The sequence below is a fragment of the Ziziphus jujuba genome, chromosome 1 (assembly GCF_031755915.1).
Source record: "Ziziphus jujuba cultivar Dongzao chromosome 1, ASM3175591v1".
NCBI lineage: Eukaryota > Viridiplantae > Streptophyta > Magnoliopsida > Rosales > Rhamnaceae > Ziziphus > Ziziphus jujuba.
This window is the reverse complement of record NC_083379.1, coordinates 9,977,285-10,005,099: the sequence shown is the minus strand read 5'-3', so window position 1 is coordinate 10,005,099 and position 27,815 is coordinate 9,977,285. Positions and strand designations below refer to the sequence as shown.

General features: G+C 30.0%; 2 protein-coding genes and 1 long non-coding RNA gene across 3 annotated transcripts; all 3 read right to left on the bottom strand.

Moving 5' to 3' along the window:
• Nucleotides 1–8,705: 8,705 nt before the first annotated feature.
• On the bottom strand, nucleotides 8,706–10,112 carry LOC107415244 (calcium-transporting ATPase 12, plasma membrane-type). Its single transcript, XM_048474215.1, has one exon. The coding sequence runs from the start codon at nucleotides 10,110–10,112 to the stop codon at nucleotides 8,706–8,708; it is 1,407 nt and encodes a 468-aa protein (XP_048330172.1).
• Nucleotides 10,113–10,114: 2 nt separating this feature from the next.
• On the bottom strand, nucleotides 10,115–14,301 carry LOC125422440 (calcium-transporting ATPase 12, plasma membrane-type). The gene is made up of 3 exons (XM_060818560.1): nucleotides 14,277–14,301; nucleotides 11,396–11,750; nucleotides 10,115–11,306 (listed from the first exon to the last, which is right to left on the bottom strand). The coding sequence occupies exons 1-3, from the start codon at nucleotides 14,299–14,301 to the stop codon at nucleotides 10,115–10,117; spliced, it is 1,572 nt and encodes a 523-aa protein (XP_060674543.1).
• Nucleotides 14,302–22,022: 7,721 nt separating this feature from the next.
• LOC125419304 (uncharacterized) lies at nucleotides 22,023–23,678 on the bottom strand. Its single transcript, XR_009635092.1, has 3 exons — nucleotides 23,585–23,678; nucleotides 22,929–23,506; nucleotides 22,023–22,412 (listed from the first exon to the last, which is right to left on the bottom strand). It is a non-coding gene; the product is annotated as an uncharacterized LOC125419304 (long non-coding RNA).
• Nucleotides 23,679–27,815: the final 4,137 nt, after the last annotated feature.

The following is a 27,815-nucleotide window of genomic DNA, read 5'->3' as shown; positions in this document are numbered from 1 at the left end:
CTATTGACAAATGTTAGCTTTACAACGAAAGAATTATATAAAATAAAAATGATGATGATAAAAAAAAAAAGTAAAATTCATGAAAAATTACAATAAATTAAAAAAAATAAAATGTGTACATGAAAAAGGTATTCGATAAAAATTAAACGATAAAAATTAAAAATCCATATAGAAAGAGAGGCAAAATTGAAACCTCTTGAAATACAAGCCTCATGCAAATCTCTCCTCCCACCATCATGCAATAGAATCTCTACTGCCACCATTGTGCAAATCTAAACTCAATAAAATCAATAATTTTTATAAAATCAAAACATCAACCATCATCACTCCATCATACAACCCACCAACACCATTATACCCAGAATTCCCACCGCTTTGAGCTCATTGGATCTCCATCATTCCCACCTCTACTACTCGAAGCGGTCACGCCTGCATAGTTGCTGGAGAAACCCTAGAACCACTACCGAAAATTTACATTTGGGCCTTTACTTTTTAATCACCAGCTTTAAAAAAGAAGGTACACAAAGAAGGATTGAAGAGAGGAGACATTGCAGAGGGATTAGAGAGAGGAGAGATACCTCACCTCCCCAATTTGCAATCCCTAACTTGTCTTACGCATTTGTTTCAAAAAAAATAAAATAAAATAAAATAAAAAACAATCATATTATGTAAGAGGAGAGAGGACATATAAAAAGACATATTTTAGTCCTAGAATTATGCATCTTTTGCTACACATGTGAGCTTCAACGTGCATTCAGATACAAATAAGCCTAGAAACTTAGGTGACATGCTTAAGTAAGTTTAGGGACTAATTTGCGAAAAAAAATTGAGATAAATTTGTAAAATGCAATATAACTTAAGAACATGCAATTATAATAATCCTATATATATAAATATTATCCTTCCTCTATTATGATATTTTGGTGGGGAAACCATCTATACTTTTTTTATTAATGTTTAAATTTCATCAAAGATTATAATTTATAAATGTTTTGTTTGACCATATAAGTTTAGTAAAATACTAAAATTTTAAATTTAATTAAAAAATTAAAATCTTAAAATAGGAATATGAAAAAGTCTACTAAAATACTTAACATTGGGTGACATATTATCATTTCATTAGTTGAAAATTTAATATAATTTAAAATATGAATAAATAAAGTTTAGAAACAACTAATGTAATTAAATATATAAATTGATAAAATCATAATGCTTCATTACTTGATAAATTAGCATTATTTATATTTTTAAATCTTATTCTCTTTCATATAATTAAAGGGTACATAAAAGAAGGTCCTCACATGAAACTCTCTGTATACATGTATATATGTAGCCATTATTAAATTAGGAAATTACTACTTCACCTCTACAAGTTTCTTGGTTTTCCCCATATGGGAAGGAATTTCCAAATTTATCATTCCAATAATCAAAATTCCCATTAAATCGGTTTCTGTTTACTTGAAAACGATTTTTTTTTATTTATTAAAAGAAATTGAAAAGAATTTTGGGTACATCACATCATAAGAAAACTTCAATTAATATGAACTTTTTCTTTTTAAAGTACTTCTTTTGTTAGATATTCTTTTCAAAGTACTTCACATCATAAGTCGAAATCACATCACATAAATAATAAACTCATATATATATATATATATATATATATATATATAATTTTGATACACTAAACTAACTAATTTATTTTATATGATACATGATTTGATATATATATCGAACAAAATGAAAATAAAAATAAGGGCAAAAAAATGCAGAACATTTTTAATTCGTTTTTCAAAAAAAAAATAATCCTGTGTCAATGTTCTTTTGAACCAGTCACAACTTGCATTTTGACTAAAAAGTGAAGCAGAGCATACGAGCAAAACGACTTGTGTCACGCTCGACATCTTACCGCGAATTTTCGACGTTATTGTAAACATGTTTGAAATTTTTGTTTTTAGATAATTTACATTTATAATTTGGTGACGCCCAAGCAGACATACATACATACATACATACATAGAAGCTTAAGAAAACCAGCCCCTTATACATACACATGCTTATATTTAATTTCCCCATTATCATCCCAAGCTGGTCGCATAGTCAAAATTCAACTTCCCATGGAACAAATTTCTTTATATTTATATGAAAGTGACAATTTTTTTTTAAAAATACAATGAAAATAATTACAAGTATATATATATATATATATAATGAATTCGAGAAAACCTTGCTTGTGTTGGTTAATTTATTAAACTTGTTTTACTTCTTTTTATTATTATTGGTTTTTTTACTTTTTAATGTATTGTTAGTTATTAGAGATAAATAAAAATGTCAGAAATCACAAATTCATCAAAATGGAGAGCATATCCAAATTTTAAAATTTGATTGCATGGAAATATTATATATATATATTATAAATCTTCATCTCCAAAATTAAAGTCGCTAATTAAGAAAGAAACTCTTTAATCTTACAATTTAATTAATTCATAAAGCACAGATACAAAAAAAAAAAAAAAAAAAATGTAAATGGAAGGTGTTTGTGAGTTTCCACCTACATTTCAGTTGTAACTAAAGGGAAAAAGAGACGAAAAGCCTCAAATATCAATAACCTTGGTCCTTTATCTCCGGTCCTCACATGAAGAAATTAGGAAGCGGCCGGCGTCTCAGTTGTTAAGTAGGACAATCTTAATCTGGTCCATATGATGAAGAAACATTGAACAAGATTTCACTACAAAAATGAAAGGTGCAAAAGTCAACGCTACCGTTGACATGAAACGTCACTGCCTCTGCTGGTGGTTTTCTAACCGCACGATGAGGAGCTAAAAAGGTGACATACCGGTCACCTTCTCTTAATTCTTTCGTTAAAACCCTTATTTTTCACTATAATTAAAAAACTAAAACTTTTTACTAGTATATCTAGTTATATAAATCATTATTTAGCAAATAATATTTTTTTTAATCTCATTTTAAAACAAATTGTTTTATTATGATTTTATGCTTCATATAATTTGTCATTTAATTTATCCTTATGTAACCTTCTTAAATTAAATATTAAGAAAATTGTATAACTTTGTTTATATTAAAATAGAGATAATTTTATAAAATTCATCTGTAATTTTAATTTTATAAAAGTAGGGATACATTAATAAACTTACGTTATATTAATACATTAGTGAATGGTATTAATGAACTTTTGAACCAAGCTTTCTTTTATTTTATTTTTATGAAATATGACATTTTTGTTTAACCACTTTACAAATATAAAAATATAATTTTTTTTTCAATTTGTTACTATTTTCACCTTTTAATTTTCATTTATTATAATTTTGATCCTTTATTTATAAATATTTGCACTTTAATACTATTTAATTTAGTCTCTACAAAACCAAAAAATAAAAATAAAAAATAAAAAAATAAAAACAACAACCAATCTTCACCAAAGAATATATGAAAAGTAGTTGAGATCACTTTCGATTAAATATTTAATCAATGGGATCTAAAATCTCACAACTTTTTAAATATCATAAAATGTGAACTGCATTTAGCTATTTTATAGTTTCTGTCATTTTTTCTTCAAAATTATGATATGTTTTTATGTTGCAGTTTAAACAATGAAATTTTTCACAATGCCATATACATTATTGCTTTTATATGTCTAATCTAAATATTTTCAATGAATGATTCTAGAGTTTTCAAAAAAAGATAAAAAAAAAAAATGAATGATTCTAGTGAAATTAGCCACCTTATGTAATTTGTTTGGAAACAATCTTATGATATTCTATTTTACTTTTATATAATGTACATATATGACTTGAATGATCAAATTAATTAGAAAAAATTCATTATTGGATGAAAACGAAAGAAAAAAAAAATAATTTAGGATGCAATGCATGTGATAAATTTTATAATAATTTGGAGGCAATATAAAATTTTTTTTTTTCATAGTTTGAGGAATAAATTAAATTATACTAACCCTAAAATTTATGTCTTATTAATAAAAAAATTTTACATTCAATCTAGTTTCATTAATAAAGATGAGGATTTTCATATTAGATACGTTATCTGGACATCTTATCAAACCTTTAGGTATTTAGTGAGGATTTCAAAAGTATGATATGGAAGCTATAGATATCTAGTCTTTTTCATGATCACCCCTAATCTTTTTGTTTAGTAGGATGGAATTTCTTTATATTTATATGTCTACAAAACCCTATAGAAGTTTAAATTTTAATACCCATATATCTCCAACCCACCTACCTTATATGAAAGATCAAACTCAGAGTCTAAAATACCAGAGCCAAAAATCCTTCTCCCGCACATCCCTAACCCTTCTGTAGTTTTGCTAACCCCACTGATTCTTGGTCCTTGTTTGGTAAGAGGGATGAAAAATAAGAATGACAGAAAATGGAAAAAAAGATGGAAAACTAGAGGGATGTAAAAATTCATATTTTTTCCTCCCATTGTTTTGTATGACATGAAGGATTGAAAACTATTTTGCATCATTAATTTGGTATAGAAGTGAAAAACGGAAGGAAGAAAAAAAAAAAAAGGTAAAGTTTAGTTATTTTGTAATACTTTTCCGTTCAATAATCCCTCCATATGTTGAAAGCCTCCAAAACCCATTTCCTAATTTTCCATTCATTATTTTCTCCTTCCTAAATAAACAAAAACCTATTTTAATTCCACTTTACCATCCATCTTTTTTTCCCCCCTTCCAATTTTCCACCATAACAAACAAAGCCTTAAAGTCTACATCAAAGCAAAAAAAACCTTTATCTCACACATCCCTAATCCTTATGTTAACGCCACCAATTCTTAAAGTATACATCAGAGCAAAAACACCCTTACCTTACACATCTCTAATCCCTTTGCTAACCATATGCATTCAAAGTCTAAATCAACCAAAAAAAAAAAAAAAAAGAAAGATTTCCTTAGAAAATTGAAAGGAAAAAAAAAAAAAAAACTCCTTGGACTTCTTTGCTTCTTTACATTCTTTGTTTTGTATGACATGAAGGATTGAAAACTATTTTGCATCATTAATTTGGTATAGAAGTGAAAAATGGAAGGAAGAAAAAAAAAAAAAAAGGGTAAAGTTTAGTTATTTTGTAATACTGTTCCTTTCAATAATCCCTCCATATGTTGAAAGCCTCCAAAACCCATTTCCTAATTTTCCATTCATTCTTTTCTCCTTCCTCAATAAACAAAAACCTATTTTCTTTCCACTTTACCATCCATCTATTTTTTTTTTTTTAAATTTTTTTTCCCCTTCCACTTTTCCACCATAACAAACAAAGCCTTAAAGTCTACATCAAAGCAAAAAAAAACCTTTATCTCCCACATCCCTAATCCTTATGTTAACCCCACCAATTCTTAAAGTATACATCAGAGCAAAAACACCCTTACCCTACACATCTCTAATCCCTTTGCCAACCATATGCATTCAAAGTCTAAATCAACCAAAAAAAAAAAAAAAAAAAAAAAAGAAAAAAAAAGAAAGATTTCCTTAGAAAATTAAATTAAAAAAAAAAAAAAAACCTCCTTGGACTTCTTTGCTTCTTTACATTCTAAAAGTATACCTCAAAAACCCACTTTGTATATATATATATATATATATATATATATATAAAATAAAAAAAAAACTGCGCGTACATCAAAGATCTCTTAAATTAATAAACAAATAAAGTTGGCTAAGTGGTATGCTTTTCATATTCATATTTTTTATTTTGTGAGTTCAAGTTACTTTCCTATCCTCTTTGAATCAGAATTGTATTGTAATCATGATAAAATAATAAAAATAAAATAAAAAGTCTAAATTAAAACCCCCTTTGCTTATAACATCAAAGATCCTTTTGCTTACACCAAAGATTTTTGAAATATATAAGATTAGCTAAGTGGTATGCCTTTACACCCATACTCATTCCTAGGTATAAGAATTGAATGTAATACAGAAAACATTCAACCCAGTATAATATATAGATTATAATTTCTAAAATAATAAATATAAAAACCTAATTTGAATGATGTACAATATATAGATTGAGTATTGCTTTGATGCAATATCCGAAAGAAAATAATTTCTCCCTTTCTCTATGCTAAAAGTTCTGTAGAAGATTGTCTCCCATAGTTAAACAATCTGATGTTTGAAATTAACACACAATTTCAAACCCAGCTAAACAATATCTCGTCTTCCTTGTAGGTTTCTTTTTGTTTATTTATTTATTTTTTATATGAAATCAATTGTGATTTTTAAAACTGCTAGTGTCAAAAATATGATTCTATTTTTGAATTTATATAATAACAAAACACCTTTTCACGAAGCTCTATCTCTCCATGAGTAGTTCTATTTTTCAGAAACGAAGAAATACGTCTTTATGGAAAAAGACATTTTTTAAAGTTTTTTAAAATGTACAGTTGCTTTTCAACGAATACAATAAAACTAAATAAATAAAATATATTATTTATTTATTTAATAGCTTCAAATTTCTGCATATTTAAAAAAATATTTATTTATTTGATCAAAATTTGAAAGAATAAAGTAAGATAAAATAAAAATACAAATAAGAAAAAAAAAATTATTAACTCAAGCCCTTTTGAATTTATATAAAAATAAAACACCTTTCATGGAGTTGTATCTCATTATGAGCGGTTCTAGTTTTCCAGAATGAAGAAATACTTCTTTATTGAAAAAGATGTCTTTTAGAGTTTTTTTTTTTTTTTTTTTTTTTTTTTAAATGATAGTTGCTTTCCAATGAATAAAATAAAACTATATTATTCATTTATTTAATAAATTCCACATTTTTGTATATTTTAAAACAAATATTTATTTATTTCATTAAAATCTGAAAATAAAAAATAAAAAATAAAAAATAAAAAATAAAAATAAAAATACAAATAAGAACAATAAAAAACCTTTCATAGAGTTATATTTCTCTATGAGTGGTTTTGTTCTTCTAAAATGAAGAAATACCTCTTTCTAGAAAAAGATGCCTTTTAGGATTTTTTAGAATGTACACAAGCCCAATGCCCAGGCCCGAATTATTTTTGAATTTATATAAAAGAAGCACCTTTCATGAAGTTGTATCTCCTTATGAGTGGCTCTGTTTTTCTAGAATGAAGAACTACTCCTTTATGGTAAAAGATGTCTTTTAAGATTTTTTTTAAAATGTACAGTTACTTTCCGATGAATAAAATAAAACTAATTAAATAAATGGCATATATTATCTATTTATTTAATAAATTCCAAATTTTTGTTTATAGAAAATAGAAAATAAAATGAAAATACAAATAAAAACAACAAAATACCTTTCCTTGAAGTTGTATCTCTCTATGAGTGGCTCTGTTTTTTTAAAATGAAGAAATATGACTTTCTAGAAATAAAAATATCTTTTAGGATTTTTAAAAATGTAGAATTGTTTTCTGACGAATAAAATAGAGGTAACTAAATAAATAAATAACATATATTATTTTTTATTCAATAAATTCCAAATTTCTGTATATTTAAAAACAAGTTTATTTATTTTATTAAAATCTGAAGATTAAAAAATAAAATAAAATAAAAATACAAATAATAAAAAAATAAATTATTAGCTCAAGCCCAATGTAAAACTGAGAGTTTGTTGTATATATGTAAAAAATATACAACATCGCTTTAAGGCCTTTCTAATTCTTCAAAATCTTTCCATAATAATGTTACACACAAAAACACAAAAAGGTTTTTACAATAATAAACCTACATCCTATTAATTAAAATTTTTCGGATAAATGGAAATTGACCATGTTATCAGATCTTAAAATACTAAAAAACCTAGATTACCACCATCTTATTGCAACCCATTTAAGAAGTTACATGCATGCTGTATATATACAATCAATTTTCTTCATTTTCTGTTCTTTTTTTTTTTTAAAGAAAATATACTGTAGTGGGTAATTTAAATGTGCGTTTTGGTAAAAATATGAGCTGTAAATTGTGATGCGCATGGTTAGATTTTTATCTCCAGATGTGGACTCAAAAGGAAGTTACATGCCTGCTGTATATATACAATCAATTTTCTTCATGTTCTTTTCCTTTTTTCCTTTTTTTTTTTTTTTTTTTTTTTTTGGGGAAATACACTGTAGTGGGTAATTTAAATCTGCGTTTTCGTAAAAATATGAGCTGTAAATTGTGATGCACAATCTCCAGATGTGGACTCAAAAGGTCAACGTCAACCGTCTTCGGTCTTCTTCTTTTCTTTTATCTCCCACAACACAGACTCATCACAAGAATATCGTCCGCCTCAACAACTTCACGTGCTAGTTAGTTCTTTCACTACTTAGAGACGAGATGCAACTGTTTTTTATGTCTTATTTTTTATTTTTTGTTGTTCTTCTGTTTTACAGTCTTAATGAAACTAACTATATCTCTCTCTGCTACAAACTCTAGTTGCTACATTTCGCTATTTATATAACTTTATTTTTCCTGATAAGCTGCAGCACTGTAATTAAGTGTTTTGCTTTATGCAATTTTTGATTGTTTTCTATGAATAAAGACCCACCAGTTTAGCTAATATAGTTAGCAATGTGAGTTACCTTTTTAAGAAAATATTTATCCAAAAAAGGCAAAGCTAATAGAGTTTAGATAAAAAAGAGTACTTTTGGTGATATTTATTGTACAAACTTGGAGCAAAATAAGCTTCATTTTTCCAAGATACATGTATAGATATGCATGACTACTAAGCCAAAGTAGTGGAGTCAGAATTTTTCCCAGCAGCAATCCAAGGGAGCTCGAAAATACTAGAAGCTGTTGATTCCGCAGGAACAGACGCCGTGAAACTTGTAGATCCAATATTAGGGAGGAGTGGATAAATCTTGATGAAGCTGGCGGTCAATTTCACAGCCAAATCGATTGGCAATGAAACAAATCCCATTAGAATACACAAACCCCACTGTCTCATGTTCAATCTGGCATAATCCACAAGAATATGTGAAATCTCAGTAAAAGATACCTTCAGGATTAGGATGATAAACACAGCCATATGAAAGCAAGGATTTTGAGCAAGCCCTTTGAGCACGTTTTTCTTCTCTGGCTCCCTTGAATTCAACAGGTTGAATGCCTGGCAGACCATGAAACTGTTGAAGACAATGGATTTGCTCACCTGCTCGCTAATGCCAAGTAGATTTTTCCCTTTGAAATGAAGGGTGACCAAGATGGATGTCTGGTATAGAGCTTGAGTTGCTATGTTTCTCCACATGCCCTTTGTGATGAAAGGTTCAGTTGGGCTGATTGGAGATTTGAGCATCAGTTCATCCGTAGGTGGCTCTGTTAATAGAGCAAGCCCACCAGCTAGGTTCACAACAAAGTTTGCTAAGATCAATTGGATCGCCGTAATTGGGATGGCTACCAAAGACACTGTGGTGATGAAGGAAATCAATTTCCCTGATATGATCATTGTGAGCTCAAATTGAATGTATTTCAGGATGTTGTTGTAAGTACATCTTCCGCAACTGATAAGGCTCACAAACAAGCCGAAATTTCCATTTCGAACAATGATGTCTGAACTTTCTCTTGCCATTTCGCTGTTCCAAATCCCCATGGCCACCCCAACATCAGCTGCTTTTAGTGTAGCACTTGCAGTTGTTCTGTTTCCAACCACTGCAACCACATTGCCTTTCTTCTTCAAACACTGAACGAGGAGGAGCCTATCAGATGGATGAGAATTTCCCATAACAGCAATTTTATCCACTAGATCCATCCTCTCTGTTTCAGTAAGACTTCGAAAATCTGTACCTTCAAGCACCGATCTGTCTGAGTTGCGAAGCATTTTTAATCCACACTTATGAGCTATGTCTTTCAGAACTGAAACATTATCTTCTGAAGCAAGTCTGATTTTTACTCCAGCGTTTTGACAAGCACTAATTGCATCTATTGTCTCCGTGCAGCATGTGTTTTTCAGGCCTACCATTGCTACTAATGTCAAGTCATTTTCTTCTACAATTGAAATATCAATATCCTTGTAAGCAAATGCAATGGTTTTGAGATGGTCAGTGTGCATTCCTTCAACAATATGCTTAAACTCCCATGACTTTTTTACATCCATTTCCTTTATTTGACCATTCCTGTCATGGTAAAGGGAGCACATGTCTAATATCGTCGTTGCAGGGCCTTTCCAGCATACTCGCTGATCGTATCTTCCATGTTCTCTGTACTTCCTTCCTCATTGGAGCTCAATGCTTTCATCTCCTGAACGGTGGAATTTTGCCTCGAAATCTCCATATCCATCCCCAGTTCCGAGGCAGCCCATGGAAGCAGCGGATCTTCTGTTGATCTACCATGAACCAACGCCATCAGTATTGGGGTGCTGATACATTGGCACAGAACTTCAACAACGCATGTACCTACTCCAGAGTCGGCCCAGCAGCCTTTCTGAATGTTTTCCCCACCAACATAGCACTTAACAACTTCGGGCTGGTATAACTTTTCAGCACAAATGATATTGGCAGAGCCTACTGTGACATAAGCCAATAGGTCCTCAGCATAAGCTTTGCCTGAAAACATCCTTTTTCTCATATAAGCCGTGGCTAATAGGATGACAAAAGGAATTGGCTCTTGGATTCCTACCAGCAAAATGGCCAGTAAAGTTGTGAAGCGACAGATCTTTCCATCTGGTTTTGTGGCAACTTTCTTGATGATGTCAATAATTCCCTTGGTTGCTGCTGTATTCTTTAGCTCTGGGAGATCAGCTGAGTGTTGATTCGTAGTATGTTTGCCTTCAAGCATAAAACGGAGGAACAACACCACAAGGGTTAAAATAGAGATTGAGATCCCAGCTATCTGTGTTGTTGTGCCAACCTTTTCAAGTTGAGCTGGTAATGGGGTCTCATTGCAAGTATTGGAAACTTGATTCATCAGCTCCCCCAATACTGTGTCCAGTCCCACAGAAGTTATCAGCATTTGTCCGTTGCCGTTAATCACCTTCGCACCATAGAACAAAAATGGAGTTTTCTCATCAACTGTTGACTCCAAACCATCATGATCGACAACAAGGAGGGAGTGGTCATCACCTGGATTAACAATGACTAATCCATCACCAGGGATTGGAGATCCGCTAGTGAGGCAGACCACATCCCCCACCACAACATTGGAGATTAATAATTCCTTTTGGCATCCATCTCTGATCACAACTACTGTATCGATTGGTTTCTGCATCTCCAAAAGCCTCTGTGGTCGTTTGCGTATGAGATTGCAGAAAATAGGGGCAAGTATGAATATGAAAATCACCACTGTTATGATGGCGCCTTCATACCAACCAGTCTTCCGGCCCTCCTGCTTGATACTGACCGCAATGGACAGCACAGCACACAAAGAGAGAAGTAGGATGTCGGGTTGTTGCAATATTTCTTAAGATATCCAATCGGGCCTCGCCGTATAGGAGCTTCTCTTGCTGCCTGTGTTGAGGAAATCTGTGCTGCTTCTGCACTTTCCCTTGCATTTCGAAATTCAAGACTTTCTTCGTCTCCAAGAATCCCGAGCTCTAGATCGGTACAAAGAGCTTCGGCAATTCCTCGAACGCCTCCAAAACTCTGTAAAGAATCCTTGTCCTTTTCCTTTACTATCTTCACTATGTTTGCACGTTGCCGGTTTGCATTATCCCTGGCTCTTCTACAGTAGTCATCATCATCTACCTCTGCATGCAGATGGACCTCTATTGATACTTGGTCATCAGGTAAAACTGAAGAAGATTCGTCCTTCAACAAATTAATGAATATTCCTATATTAGCTAGACAGCAATTAAATTATGTTCGCGCAAACAGTCTAAATATATATATATATTTTTTATGCTTTTGGGATTTTTTTGACTGTAATTGGAGATTTAGGATATCGCGTAAATTTGCTCATCTTTGTATCAATTTTTCGATATTGAATTTGCTTGTCCCTGCCCGTAATTTTTCCCATCAAGAGTTTCCACGTAAATTGTGTGTTTGTTTTTTACTTTCTTTGTTTCTGTTACTATTTTTTTTTCTCCCAATTCCATAATATATATATTTCACAAAATAAAAAGTATTATAAAAAAATCAGAATTAATATACGTTTCTTATTTTTTTTGAAAAAATTACTTCACATTATAACTCCAAATCACATCACATAAATAAATAAAATTATATATTTATCGTTCTTCTGAACCCGTCATAACTTGCAAGGGATTTTTTACCTTTCTTTTTGCATTTAAAAATGAAGCAAAGTGTGAAGGTCCCACGTAAAAGTTGGCGACGCCGTCACACAGCGCATGCTAACCTCACAACGCAACCAGGACTTTGCCGGCGCTTTATTACCAAAAAAAAAAAAAAAAAGAAAAAAAAAATCTTACCACGAATTTTCCACGTTGTTTTTAACTTGTTTGAAATTTAACTTCCCCTGATATCAAGATCTACGTATTTATATGAAAGCGACAATTTAAAAAAAATAAAAAAATAAAAAAATAGCACAATGAAAATAATTACCATTAAAATCTTAGGTCTATTAACTCGTGTTACTTACCAACTTATTTTTTTATTATTATTTACTTTTTAATGTATTATTAGAGATAAATAAAAATGTCAGAAATTAATCAAAAATCCATCAAAATGGAGCATATCCAAATTATAAATTTGAATGCATGGAATATTATATATATATATATATATATATATATATATATATATATGTATATGTATGAATCTCCATCTTCATGAAGTCACTAATTAAGAAAGAAACTCTTTAATCTTATATATTAATTAATTAATAAAGCAAAAACAGAAAAGAATGTAAAATCAAAACAAAACAAAAAGTGAGTTTTGACTCACTTATTTAATCTTTTATAGTTTGATTATTTATGACAAACTTAAACATTTATAGTTATTTTGATATATTTTTGTGTATATGTGTAGATAAGCTCAAAAGTGAAATTAAGCCTAATTTACATAGTTTTTAAAGCTTTGAAAATAACTTTGGAGAGGAAAAAAGCTCACCATATGCAAAGTAAATCAAACATACCATTCATTATTTAAAATTTTTAAAATGTTGACTTTCCATGCTTTGATTTTTAATTTTGACTTTTAATTACTTAGGTCAAAATAAAGCATTAGTGGAAGCATGTGCAAGGCATATGCCTTTAATGTAGAGATTTACATGTGCAAATCATGTGATCTTATTTTAAATAGGCATGTAAAAGTCATGTGCAAATTTAAAATACTTAAATCTTGATTTAAGGGTTAGATTTAACCAAAAAAGATAGGGTTTTGGAGATCATTTTATGAGGCTTTATTTGGTGGCTTGGTAGAAAGGGGAAAAAGGGGAGCATCATTATAGATAGCTTGGAGAAGAACTAGAGAGCAACACACTTAATGTAGAGAGATAGAGTGCTAAATTTAGAGAGAAAAAGCTTGGGCTTGGAAGAAGGTTGAAGACTGAAGATTGAAGAGATTCCTCTACAAGATTCCTCCTCCTTTGAGTTTTCTCTATCTTTTATCATTCTCTAAATTTGGGTATATATTTATATATATATATATATATATATATATATATATATATATATATATTGTATTTGACATGGGATTAATGATGGATATACATTTTATTTTGGATTTTGTTTATATTTTGTACATGAATAGTTAGATTTATATCTAGGATGTTGACGAAACTTTTATTTGGATTGTAATTGCTAGATTTAATGTTATAATATACCTAATTAGAATGGAAATCAATTGTGTAGATCTATACATTTTACTTTGGAAAGGGTTATTGAATAAATTTGTCACTAGAGTTGGAAAACTTAATTAGAAGTGGGTAACCTAGAAAAGAAAAATTAATGCATGGCTTTTTAGGTTAATTTAGGAAAAGATTCTTGAATTTTCACTAATTATTCATAGATTCTAATTTTCCTAGGAATAGGGAATTAGAAAACCTTTGTTAGAATTAAGAATAGATATCCATTAGTAATTACCCAAGTTAAATTCAATTATAGGAAGAATAAGAGAGATATCTATATCCTAGAGCTTTAAATCATAATATTTGTAATTTTTATTATTTGTATATATTGTTTCTCTTGATTTCTTATCCTACTTTTAATATTGGCTTTTGATTTACATTTGCACTAGTTTTTTAATCAAATTGGGTGTCAACGCTTTCAATATCAATTTCAAAAAAAAAAAAAAAGATACTCACTCATTATTTTATTATTTATCCAATTTATATATTTACAAAAATAACGGTGGATTACCCATTTCAGTTGGAACTACAGGGGCAAGAGACCAAGCGCCTCACTAACCTCCGTCCTCAGGTCCTCTCACCATGACGAAAGAAGCATCGTCTCAGTTTAAGTTCAGTGATGACATCATCTAGTGCGGTGAGCTTAACTTGGTCCACATGCAGAAATATTGAACAAGATCTCATTACAAAATTTATATTAAACCAAAAAAAAAAAAAAAATTTCCACCAAAGTATATATGAAAAGTAGTGGTGAGTGGAGAGTTTCCAATAAATATTTAATCAATGGAATCAAAAATGAAAACTTTTAAAACATCATAACTTTAATATTTAAAATTTTAACTAAAAACAGTGATGAGCAATTAAATTAACTAAATTAATTTTTAATGAGAATTAATTAATTATCTAATTATCTAGTTAATATATGTTGAATTAAGCTTTTTGCGCTTTCAATGTGGAACAAATGCAAATTGCGTCTATACATTTCTAATTTATATTTGTACAATTTCAATGCATTCTCATCCCTAAACAATATGGGAAGGTTGTCATTTACTAATCTTCAAAAATAATATTTTAATAAATTAAAATATTAATTTGAAAAATTAATAAAAGGTTAGAACAATTATATCCCATTTAGAGTTTCCCTTCAAATTATGATATATTCTCATGTTATCTTTTAAACTATAAAATTTCTCAGATCGCTATATAAATTATTGTTCTTACAACATTTTAGTCCAATCTAAGTATTTTTTACCAATGACTTGGACGATTGTAAATAGCCTATGTAACTTTGTTATGATATTTTATTTTACTTTTGTACTGTATATGCATATGACTTGAATGACCAGATTAATTAGAAAAAATTGCATGGTTGGACGTCAATGAAACAAAAAATAATAATAATAATTTGGAATGCAATGCAATAAATTAATTATAATCATTTGGAGGCAATATGAAAAAAATAAAAATGTGTCATAGTTTGAGGGATAAATTAAATTATAGTAATCCTAAAATTTATACCTTATTAATAAAAAAAATTACATTCAATCTAAAAAGAGGATTTTTCATATTAGATATCTTATATGGACATCTTATCACGTAGTCCTCTAGGCTTTTAATTAGAATTTCATGGGTAACCCCACCAATTCTTCAAGTCTACATCAAAGCAAAAGCACTTTTACCCAACACATATCTAACCCCTTTCCTAATCAGGATTTCAAGGGTTAGAGATGGAAGCTAATGGATACCTATACTCTTTTTTATGAGGGTTTTTCGAAAACTAGTCACCTTGTAAATCGTTTTTTGAAGAATAGCAAATTAAAAAAAAAAAAAAAATTAGCCACCTTAGGACAAAAATATTTTTGACCAAATTGAAAATTACACAATATGTTCTTTCTTACCTTTTCCTTCCTCCTCTACACATCCGTTCATGTTTTGTGCAAGACATTCTCTAACAGACCACAAACACTCTTTGCATCTCATCTACTCTCTCTCTCTTTTGCTTGTATTTTCTCATTTCTGAAACTAAACTCAGGTAAAAAAATTTTATTTTTTTTTATTAGATGAAACTGAGGAAATATGGGTATGTATTTTTTTTTTCTCTTTTTTCTTGTGTTTTTTAAGATTTTTATTTAATATGGGTATGTAAGAAATTAATTTATAAACTGTTATATGTGAGTTTAAAGATACTTAGGTGACATATGGTTTGAAAATGGAGAAAAATTTGTGTAAAATTGAAAAAACGCAAAAAACAGTAAAAACGGAGGAAATTTGGTGGAAAAGATGAACTTCCGCCATTTTCCTCCAGTTTGTCAGTTTTCGTGAGTTTTCTGCCAGTTTTCCGCCAGTAGGAAAATGCTATATTTAGCCCCAAAAAAAACAGAATTGACTTTTTTAATACAGTTAATATGTTTGTTTAGTATTATTCAAATTTTTATATATTTATTTATTAAGTTTAACATTATTCATTTAATTTTGTAATAAAATGGAAGATGATGATATTGTAATTGCAATTTTATACAATGGAACATTGGTACAAAATGATGGTGACAATTAGGAATATCGAAATGGTAAAATTATAATGGTTTCTGTCGACAAGAGATGCACAGAATCAGAGTTAGAGGATGAGATTTTCAATTCCATTGAGATAGATCGAAATGAATATTTGCTAAAGCTAAAATGGATATATGGACGATGTGCAGAAAAGTTAGATCCTACAAAAATATGCTGTGATAGGGATGTGAAATGCTTTGTTTAAGAAATGAGGAATGGAGGGATGGCAATGATGTGGCCTCCATTGTATGTTGAAGTGATTTCGAAAGTTGAACATATATCTAGAAATGTTCATCAAATAGCCTTTGCTTTGGATAATGGGAGTAATCTTCATTCTTTTGCTTGTCCTCCAATTGGCGTTCGTCTACCACAAGTTTCCGGTACTGAAGCTATTCAGGCCATATCTCAAGAAATTATGGTTCATGAAACTTAGTTTAGAGATCAAGTTGATGCTCATAGGGCCTGAACATCATTTAACATCCACAAAGAAGTTGATGTTGGAAATGACTATGCTCAATGGTTTTCTAACGATGAGAAGTATGAGCAGTTGCATAATATTGATCATTACGAGAATTACAATGCAGCAGAGGATCATGTTGATCATAATGATGTAGATTTTGATCATGAGTTGCTAGACAATGATAATGATATGCATCTTGAAATGAACAATGAAGGGGTTGATGATGTTAGGGTTCATCGTGCTATAAGTGACCACATATCATCGAGCAACAAAAGTAGTTCTATGGCCATATTTTTGTCAAAGTTCACTGGCTGTGGAGCATAGTAGTTGGACAATTATTTCGCAACGTAACTTACAGAATAAACTGAGTACCTATTGCTTGCGTGAAAATAAGGAGTTCCAGGTGATACGGCCAACTACACAACTGTAAACTACACAACGGTATGAGGTTGTATGCTTGGAAAATACTTGTAAATGCAACTACGTGCAAACACATTTAAAAATGGAAAAAAATTTGTTATGATAATTTTTAATAATGTACACAGTTGCTCGTTAGATATCGTGCATCGAGAACATAAGCAGACCAGTAGACGGGTTATCGGGCAATGTATTAAATCTACATATGAAGGGATTGTATGTGTTTACAAACCCAAAAAAATTCAACATGATTTTTTGCAGAAATATAGGGTGAATATAAGCTACAACAAAGCATGGAGAGGTAAAGAATGTGCACTTAACAGTGTTAGGGGATTTCTAGAGGAGAATTTTGCTAAGTTGCCTGCCTACTGTTATAAGTTAGTATCAAAGAACCCTAGGACTCTTACACATATCAAAACATACAATAATAACAATTTTGTATATTTCTTTTTGGCGATTGAAGCAAGCATTAAGGGATTTATATCTCACATAAGACCCGTGTTGGCAGTTGATGTAACTACATTGAAAGGGAAATACAAAGGGTATATGTATATTGCATCGGGCATGGATGGCAATAAGCAAATATATTCTTTGGCTTTCGACATTGGAGATGGAGAGAACGAGCAAGCATATACATGGTTTTTCCAAAACCTCAAGGATGCCATTAGAGATTTCTCGGATTTGGTGTTTGTGAGTGATAGACACCCCGCTATTGAAAAGGCATTACGCAAAGTTTTTTCCAATGCATACCATGCGCTGTGCACGTACCATATAAGCAGAAATATTAAAGCAAATGAACATGCAAAAGATGAAACAATAATACAATGTTTCATGCTCGTAGTTAATGCATATTTGATTGAAGATTTTGAGTTTTATATAGGGCAAATTGAGGCAAAAAACAGTAGGGCTGTCCAGTACATTCGATCATGTGACCCTACAAGGTGGGCACGTTCTCTTTCTCCATGTAAAAGGTACACTATCATGACCACCAATATTTCAGAAAGCTTGAATGGTATGTTGCTAGATACTAGAGAGATGCCAATAGGAGCATTAATTGAGCACATATGGGATTTACTGCAAAGGTTTTTTTATGAGCGACGTACTGTAGGTGCAAAATTAACGAAGCCTGTGACTGACCATATGGAAGAACAACTCAAACTCCAAAATTTGGAGTCTATCGGACTCCGTGTGAAGGCCGTTAATATGCATGAATTTCTTGTGGAAGATGGGAGTTTGAGGGGTATAGTTAATCTCCAATAAAAAACATGCTTATGCAAAGTCTTCGATCTTAATCAATATCCTTGTGATCATTGCCGCTTACGGAGAAAGCAAAATTGCCCCTTATTGCATGTGTTCTCATTACTACACCGCGGATGCATATCGTGCAGCTTATGCTGAGTCCATTTACCCTGTGTTATATGAAAAATAGTGGCATGCTTTGGATGACGTGACAAGTCGTATTGTTTTTCCACCGAGATGGACACGTAGGTGAGCCAGTAGGCCGAGGATGCAACGCATACCATCCGAAGGTGAAGATGTTATTGGACATAGATGTAGCCGATGTGGTGATGTTGGACATTATAGCCAGAGATGTACGAATTCATTGTCTTATGCTTCGAATTATGAAGTTTTAATTCAGTGTTATGGTTTAATATCTTTTGATAATTATTTCATATCTTGGATATTATATTTTCTACTCGACGGTGGAAAAGTTATTAACAAGTTTTTTTTTTTTTAAAGAATTTAATCCCAAATGAAAAAAAGGCTTTCTGGAGTCGATTTTAGATTTTTATTTTACATCTCATTTTATGAAATATCCAAATGATTTTGAAAAGAAAAACAAATATATATCATTTTTCTTTTCTTTTAAATGGTTATTGATTTTAAAAGTCAATACATTTTTTGTTAAATCCATCTTTATCTTATATAATATTTGTTTTCACTCTCAATTTTTTTACCCCACTATTAATTTAAATAACCTATTAGAAATTGATTTTCCAAGTGGATGAAATTAGTTTCTGATAGGATTAAATATTATTCAATAATTTCCGCTTGGAGGAAATTTTTTCCAACAGGAGGAAAATGATTTCCACTTGGAGGAAAACGATTTCCGCTTGGAGGAAAAATTTTCCACCTGTTGGAAAATTATCCAGAAGCTTCAATTGACTTCCATATAGGATTTCTGCCTAGATGAAAAATTTTCCGACAAGTAGAAAAATTTACAGAAGCTGCAATTAAGCAAAATGTAAGATGTTTGTGCATAATGGAATTCTAATAAATAAACATGGCATATTTTCTGTAAGCTCAATTAGTTATCTTTACATCAATAATACATCGTTATCTTTGTTAAATGAATATTATAAGTCACCATTATCTTTACAATTAAAAGGCTAAAATAATAAAGAAGATGCATCTATAAACATGACAAAAGTAAAGAAAAATGCATCACCATCCAGCTCATATACTTAGTTCTTTATTGTAAGCTTCATAAGCATACTTCCTCCTAAATAACTCTATGTCATCTTGTGTGAAAGTCAATAGTAATCTAGCATGTAAAAACTTCATGGACTTGAGTGTAAACATGCCACAGTCACCACTATAAAAAAACAATTATTATATCGAGATAATAACATTATTACAACCATATTCAATAGTGAATATTTATTCAACAAACATGTAAGTGTTAAGGGGTTTTACCAGTTACTTTGCCGACGCTACTGAGTTAATGGATGTTTAATATGGATATATACATATACAGTCTGTCTATGGTGCGAACGGTCTTCATGCGGACCACAATATTGGTAATGGTTTTTCATAGTATTGGTGACGATTTTCTAAAAAACCGTCGTTAATACAATGAAAAACCGTCACTAATACTGCGGTCCTCATGCGGACCGTCCTCACCATAGAATTTCCATATACATATATATATATATATATATATATATATATTACTACATCTATCAAATTAATTATCAGTCAGAGATATCTTTGGAGTTTTTCCTCTAACTTATCATAGTGTATATACTGTACTAGTCAAGGATATATATGCTTTGGGCCACATATACTAAGGATTTAAAGAATATGGTACAACTTTTAGGTCTCCTTGATGTCCTTCTTTTCCTTTGAATACCCTTATTGGCAAGCCTTGTTTGGGTACAGGGAAAGTGCCATACTGTATCCTATTTTCATCTCCCACCACTTTCCACCTATTCAACAATAATGGAAAATGTTACCAACACCAAAAACTATAATAAATTTAAAAGCAAATCAATTTAGAGATATCCTTGAAGCCTAGTGGTATGGAATAGGACCAATTTTAGATATTTTGGAAAATGATGGGGACTGCTAGAGAAGCAGAAACAAAGAGATTTTCAGGAAAAGTACCAATCTATCATCAGAATCTTAGTACAAACAATTCCATTAGTTTAGAACCAATGCATCTTGTGGATTTAAAAGTTACAATCTTTTTTATATATTAGTGTCCATTATACATTAGGCAACATACCAACCACACATACCATCGGTTTTTGGTTTTATGTACAATACATATCATAAATAATTAGATTTTAATTACTAAAGAAATAGAAAGTTATATGTGACATTGCTTATTAAAGATAACCTATGGTTCCAACCAATCTCAAACATTATGGTTTCACATTCAGATCTCTCATTAAATTCAACAAAAAAACAACTTCATATAAGAGATAATTTCACATCCTAACCATGCAAGACAAACATTGTCCTCATTAAAAATAACACAATATCATAAACATAGCTCATAATGACGAAGGTTCAAAATTGATCAGTTTAAAAGATGATGAAAAATCATACAATGTAGCACAAATAAAGGTTCAACAATAAATTCTTTGAATTTATGCAACATGAACTTGCATAATATTTTCTATTTTGTTTAGAGAAGCAACTTACATTAATGGGGATAAACCACCACCAATGCTTCTTTCTCCCTATTCCCTACCTCTCTCTCTCTCTCTCTCTCTCTCTCTCTTTGTCTGTGTGTGTGTGTGATAGAGAGAGCTTCAAATCCTTGTTTTTGTAGTTATCTCAGCATTCACTTGTACCTTCAATTTTTTGCTTCAAGTTTCTGCTCGGTCCCTCACTTGCTCCTCCAATGCTGAAAAAATAAAAAATCTAACTTATCAATAAAACTAACTTATTGATTATGTAGGGCACTTGGAGAAATATAACTCATACAAAACTGTATAAAACATTCAGACAAAATTCAGCAAAAGCATATGGGCCAATAAATATTACTCCTCGGCATATAACTTGAATATGGACAGCAAATGAGGTTGCCTAGAAGTTTAAAACATGTCATCATAGATACTAAATGGATGTTAGTCTCTTGACAAGTTAAACATAAATGAGATCATGACTCCTTATATAAAAGACTGAAAAGTACATTCCCAAAAAACAGAACTAATTACTCAATATTACTCAATATGTCACTTTTGACCACAAATTTGGGGTCACCAAAATACATGCAACAACATTCAGCATCACCAATAAAATTTAAAATATATACTTAAAAGATACTACATGAACTGGTCAACATGCCAACAAAAATTTATCATCTAGATAGACGTTTCAATAAAACAGTTTGAGCATTAAGTAATATTAATATATATATATATATATATATATATATATATATATATATATATATATATATATATATATGGATGATCTGGAACATAAGCCGTTGTGAACCAGGGTGGCCTCATGCTCATGGAGTATATATATATATATATATTTCAAGGCCTATACCAATATATTTCTTTGTTTGCTCCTAATTGATCTATATTTAAAAAGCAAATTAAAAGCCTCTTTTGACATTTTGCATATACATATATATATATATATATATAGACACACGCACTCACACATATAGAGTTTAAACATATGAATCATACCTGTTATTGATGGCATCTGAAATCCCAACCACAACACCAACTATATTTATAATCAATAAAGTTGTAGGGGGAATCAACAAGGATGTCCACTTAAAGATGTAGAGCTCTGAAAATTCTCCATCATCTGCTGCCTTGGAGGTAACTGTGAAGTTTGTGTTCACACCACCCAGAACTTTAAGTAAACCCTGGACTAGAGCAAAAATATGCGATGCAACGCCTCCAATTACCCAGAATTGGTCATTTCTCCACCAGTCATCTATCCCAACCCCACCCCACTACATCTCGAGAGTACTGATGGCAACAATAGTTATGAAAGACTTGCATAGTTGCTAATCTGCATATTAAAAAAAAAAAAAGAAAAAAAAAGAAACAGTTAGCCAATTGTGTGATTGATTGATAATAGTATTTATTAGATCAACAATGTGATGATCATCTAAAGATGGATCCAAAAAAAGCAGATGAGAAACAGGCAAAAATTATCCATTTAGTTCACATGCATTTGAAGGACCAATTGACACTTTACCAAACAAGCAGAAAGCCATCTTGACCAAAAGATATAGACGATTAGATGGATGTTTAACTTCACTACTCATCCTAATTATGGAAAAAAAAAATTTAACAGAGCTCAACACTAGGCATCAAAATTAATGTTTTTATACCAAAGTTATTTTGGTGCTGACTGTCACCAAGTCACAAATACAGTGTGACAAGTTCATTATTATTGTATCACTAAGATTCGGCAGTGAAAGCTTTAAGTATAGCTCAAGCTCCATACAATGCATTCTTTCTGTTCAGATTTTTCTAACATATAAGAAAAATAAAAAGATAATGCAAGGACTTGTTCACTTACTTCCTTTCCCTGATCTGTTTTGTCCTCATATCCACAACTTATGACTTGGATGGCTTCTTGTAAAAGATAGGCAGGACTAGCAACTTAAGGAACTCCACCATCCTCCTTGAGTGCGGAGGTGATAAACACTTGTGACTGCCCAAACTTCTTCTGCAGTTTAATTAGGAACACACTGGATGGTTTCTCATTGTTTAATTTTGCAATAGCAACACAGCTTCGTATATTAGCCTGAAGTGTCCTTTTTAACAAATATAGAAAATAAAATATATATCAGACAAGGCACATGAAAACAAAACTTGCAATCCTTACCTTCAATACCCTTTTCAATATTTTCAAGTGCATTTATTTGTTTCGATGCTTCCCTATGTTTTGATTTCTTCTTGGTCTCTTTCTTTGACTTTCCACTCTTTTTTTTCTTAGACCCACAGCACAGACAATAGCACCATTTTGGCCAACAGTTGCAGGTCCTACTGGGAGGCTTCTTCTTAACAGGTGCGTCATATCCATAAAGTGTATACCTTCTGAAGACACACCCAGTTCCAACATCCTTGTATGCCATCTAATCCTTTCATATTGATCTGTTTTCAGTAATACAATTAGCCTCTCAAATAAAAGCAAACAGATAAAAATGAAATGAAAAAAGACTTCAGACATACATCAAAGAACACAACATTCCGATTTGAATATCTATCATGACGATCAATCCCATCAAATCTTTTCGGAAACTGCCAAAAAAAAAAAAAAAAAAAAAAAGAAAACCTAGAATGTGTTTTTGGAAGGGAAAAGGGAAAAGTAGAAAAAAAAAAAAAAAAAAAAAAACACCACAAAAACTAAATGAAGGGCATTTTTGTTAGAATGGAACAAAAATTGGCTATTTTTTAAAAAAATGAAAAACTTGTTATTTTGCAAATATTAATCTTTACAGTGGCTACTTTTAAAAGAAAAATCCTTTTTATGATCACCTACAATCAGGACCTGCTTAAGGCATAGGCCACTAAGGCCGACACCTAGGGCCCACATTTTATTGGGGCCCAAAAAATAATTATATAATATATATATATATGCCCGCATTTTATTGGGGCCCAAAAAAACTATATAATATATATATGTATTTATTAAATAAAATATAATTATTAGTTTGTTTTAAAAATATAAAAATTTTGATTTAAAAAAAAATTAAAATTATTTCTAATTGATTATTTATTTTTTTGGATGAATTCTAATTGACCATTTATTATAATAATTATCTTTAATTATTTTTATTTTTGGAAAATAACCAAATTATGTCCAATTAAACATTTTATATTTCATAATTGTTAGATTTTAATGATAAAAAAAAAGAACAAAATGTTAAATACTTCTCTTGTTTATATACTTTTCTCATCTGTTTATCTATTTTTTCTCATCTAGCTCACTTATTTTATTTTTTCTCATTCACTTATCTTTTATATTTGTCTAATTTTGATATACAACTCATATAATTTGCAATTTTAATCCAAATGGCTCTAAAATAAAATATAAGCTTGTAAGTTATTATTTATTTAAATGAATTTATATTGTTCATTCTTATAATATTTTTTTTTTGTTTTTGATGAATTTATGATTTTAATTATTTACTAATTGTTTTTGCTATTTATAAAAAGTAGACTTTATGTTTTTATAGTTTCTGCTTTCATTTTTTTTCTTTTTATCTTATCTTAATTTGAACAAATTGATTAGATTTATTTTGACAACTAAAATTCTAAAAAAAAAAATTCATAAATAAAAATAACATTTGAGATAATAAACATTATTAAAAAAAAATTAAATTTTGTTCGCAATGCATGAATTTATTATTTTTTGTTAATGTACAACAAGATTAAACAATTTAGCAATTTTGTTAATTAAAAAAGATTTATTTGAAATTTTTAATATAAAAATTTAATGAATAATTTTACAATAAAAAAACAAAAAAATATAAATTTTAAATAAAAAATCTATTTTATTAAAAATAATATTTAATTAAGGCCTCAAATATTGTTTTTTTTGCCTAGGCCTCAAAAATTCTTGAGACGGTCCTGCCTACAATCTTTTTGTTTCATGGGATGGAATTTCTTTATGTTTATATATCTTTAGCAAGAAAGAAACTCTTTAATCTTACATATTAATTAATCAATTAATAATGCACAGGACAAAAAAGAAAGCTAAAAACAAAACAAACAAAAATACGGAATGTGTGTGTGGGTTTCCATATTTCCCTTGGAACTACAGGGAAAAGAGACGAAAAGCCTCAGTCCCTCCTCTCCGGTCCTCACATGAAGAATTTAAGGAGCGGTCGGCGTCTCAGTTTAGTGGGCGATGTCAGCATCTACTGCTGGTCCACATGAAGAAATATTGAATAAGATTTCACTACCAAAAAAAACAAACAAACAAACAAACATATCTACAAACCAAGGTATATATATAAAAACTAGTGGAGAGTTTCCAATAAATATTTAATCAATGGGATCAAAATCACAACTTTTTAAATATATCATAAAATATTAATCATATTTAGCTATTTAAAGTTTTTGTCATTTTATCCTACAAACTATAATATACTTTTATGTTTCCTTTTAAGCTGCTAAATTTCTCAAATTGCCAAATACATTATTATTTTTAAATCATTTTTGTCCAGTATAAATATTTTGGATGAGTGATTCTGATAAATTAACCGGCCTATAAATGTGACTTTGTTTAAAAACAATTTTATGATATTCTATTTTACTTTTATACATCGTACATATATGGACTTGAATGACCAAATTAATTAGAAAAATTGCATAATTGGACGAAAATGAACCAATAAAACAATAATTTCTAATGCAATGTGATAAATTTTATAATAATTTCGAGGCAATATAAAAAAAAAAGAAAAAGAAAAAGAAAAATTATCATAAGTTGAGGGATAAATTAAATTATACTAACCCTGAAATTTATGTCTTATTAATAAAAAAAGATTACATTCAATCTAGTTTTATTAAGAAAAATGAGGTTTTTCATATTAGATATCTTATGTGAACGTCTAATCATGCAGTCCTCTAGGTTTTTAATTGGAATTTCAAAGGTAACCCCTCCAATTCTTCAAGTCTACATTAACAGGAAAAGCACCTTTACCCAACACATCTTTAACCCCTTTGCTAGTCTACATCAGCAAAGGCCAGTTCTTCAAGTCTACATTAGAGCAAAAGCACCTTTCCCAGTACATTTCTAACCTCTTTGCTAGTCCACATCAGCAAGAACATGAAAGATCTCCTTAATCTGTTCCACATGAAGAAATATGGAACAAGATCTCATTACAAACAGAAAAAACAAACCTATCCACTAAAATATATATGAAATGTAGTGGGGGGTTTCCAAGAAATAAAAAGTAGCGGCCAAACCCCAAAAAAATGTTTATTTGAAAGGCAATGGAGAGTTTTCCAATAAATATTTAATCAGTCTGTATCAAAAATCACATCTTTTAAAAATCCACATAAAAAATTTTAGAGGACACCATATATCTAATTTATATTATGTGGAAATACAAAATACACATACAATATTATTTTGCTTTGTTATACGATATTTTATGGCTAATTAGAATAATCACAAAGGATGATATAATTTTCTTTATTTTTATATAAAAAATGGAGAAAAGAATGATTTCAATACTTTACCAAAAATGGTTTTGTTTTCACAATAAATTTACTACCTATATTAAATAGTACTATATTATAAATAAATATTTTTTTTTGTTTAAATTACTTTCTTTTTTTGTTATTAGCTAATTGTATCAATTAAGTATAATTATTGATAAGTGTACATAAGTGTATATATTAAAAATAATACATAAATTAAATAAGTATTGAATAATAAGTAATATATTACTATGGAATTATACAAGTATTATAGTTATATTAAATATATAATCGTTGATCAGTGAGAGAAACCTAAAATACATATAGATAAGTTTCAAATTGTGACAAAGCTAAGAAAATAAATGGAAAAGTAAAAAAGAAAAAATTTCAACCGATTACATGGTGGAAAGATAAAGAAAGGGGGATACAATTTTATACATTTATATTATAAGAGGTAAAATAGTGAGCAAATGAAATGAGTGGCATTTAAAAAAAAAACAAATTAAAAAAACAAATTTTGAGGATGAGCACGTGCCCCCGTTGCCCACTTGGGTCCGCCAATGGGAATTATCAATTATGTTATCCTCTCACCTAAAAAACAGAGATCTGTTTTGCAGACACTTGTGATACGTGGTTCTAAATTTGCAATGCTAGATAGCAACACGCAGAAACAAACAAAATTTGTGAAGAAAAAAGAAAAAAAGAAAATCCTTGAATCATGATCTTTCCTTTGTTTAGTTTTTATTTTTATTATTTATTTATTTTTTTTCCGGTAAATGATTTCCTTTGTTAAGGTTGGTTTATTGAAAATGAGCTTTGAATTATTCTTATAGAAAATAATATATAAACGAAATGATAATCCAAAAGAAATGGAAGGATTGTCAATTCCAACAGGTAAACTGCTTGCTCTATATTTATAATTAATTTTTCTGTTTCATTTTTCTTCGGCAGAATTAATCAGAATAGACCAACCTAAAACAAGGAATGTTGAGCTCTGTATTTTTCATACGACAGTCCAGCTCTTTGCCGGGCCTGGAACACGACAAGTTCTGTCCCCCCAGACAGTGTCAAGAAATCGTGAGTTTTAATTGATACCAACATCAGTACGCCATCGTTTTGGAAAATTTGAAGGTGTGATACAACATTGTTGGAATTATTATCTCCGGCTATTCGTTGACTGAAGAGTCATCCTCAACTGCCATAAACTGTGTCTTTCAGTTTCTTCCCATCTCCACAAGACACAACCCAA

What these genes read in the sequence shown, in the direction of transcription:
- LOC125422440 (XM_060818560.1), bottom strand. Translation starts at nt 14,301, where the DNA reads ATGGTGAGAGGACCTGAGGACGGAG. An exon ending in GAGAGGACCTGAGGACGGAG is followed by an intron (nt 11,751 to 14,276) that starts GTTAGTGAGGCG and finishes ATTGCTGTCTAG; the next exon opens with CTAATATAGGAATATTCATT. An exon ending in GCAAGAGAAGCTCCTATACG is followed by an intron (nt 11,307 to 11,395) that starts GCGAGGCCCGAT and finishes CATTGCGGTCAG; the next exon opens with TATCAAGCAGGAGGGCCGGA.
- LOC107415244 (XM_048474215.1), bottom strand. Translation starts at nt 10,112, where the DNA reads ATGTGCTCCCTTTACCATGACAGGAATGGTCAAATAAAGGAAATGGAT.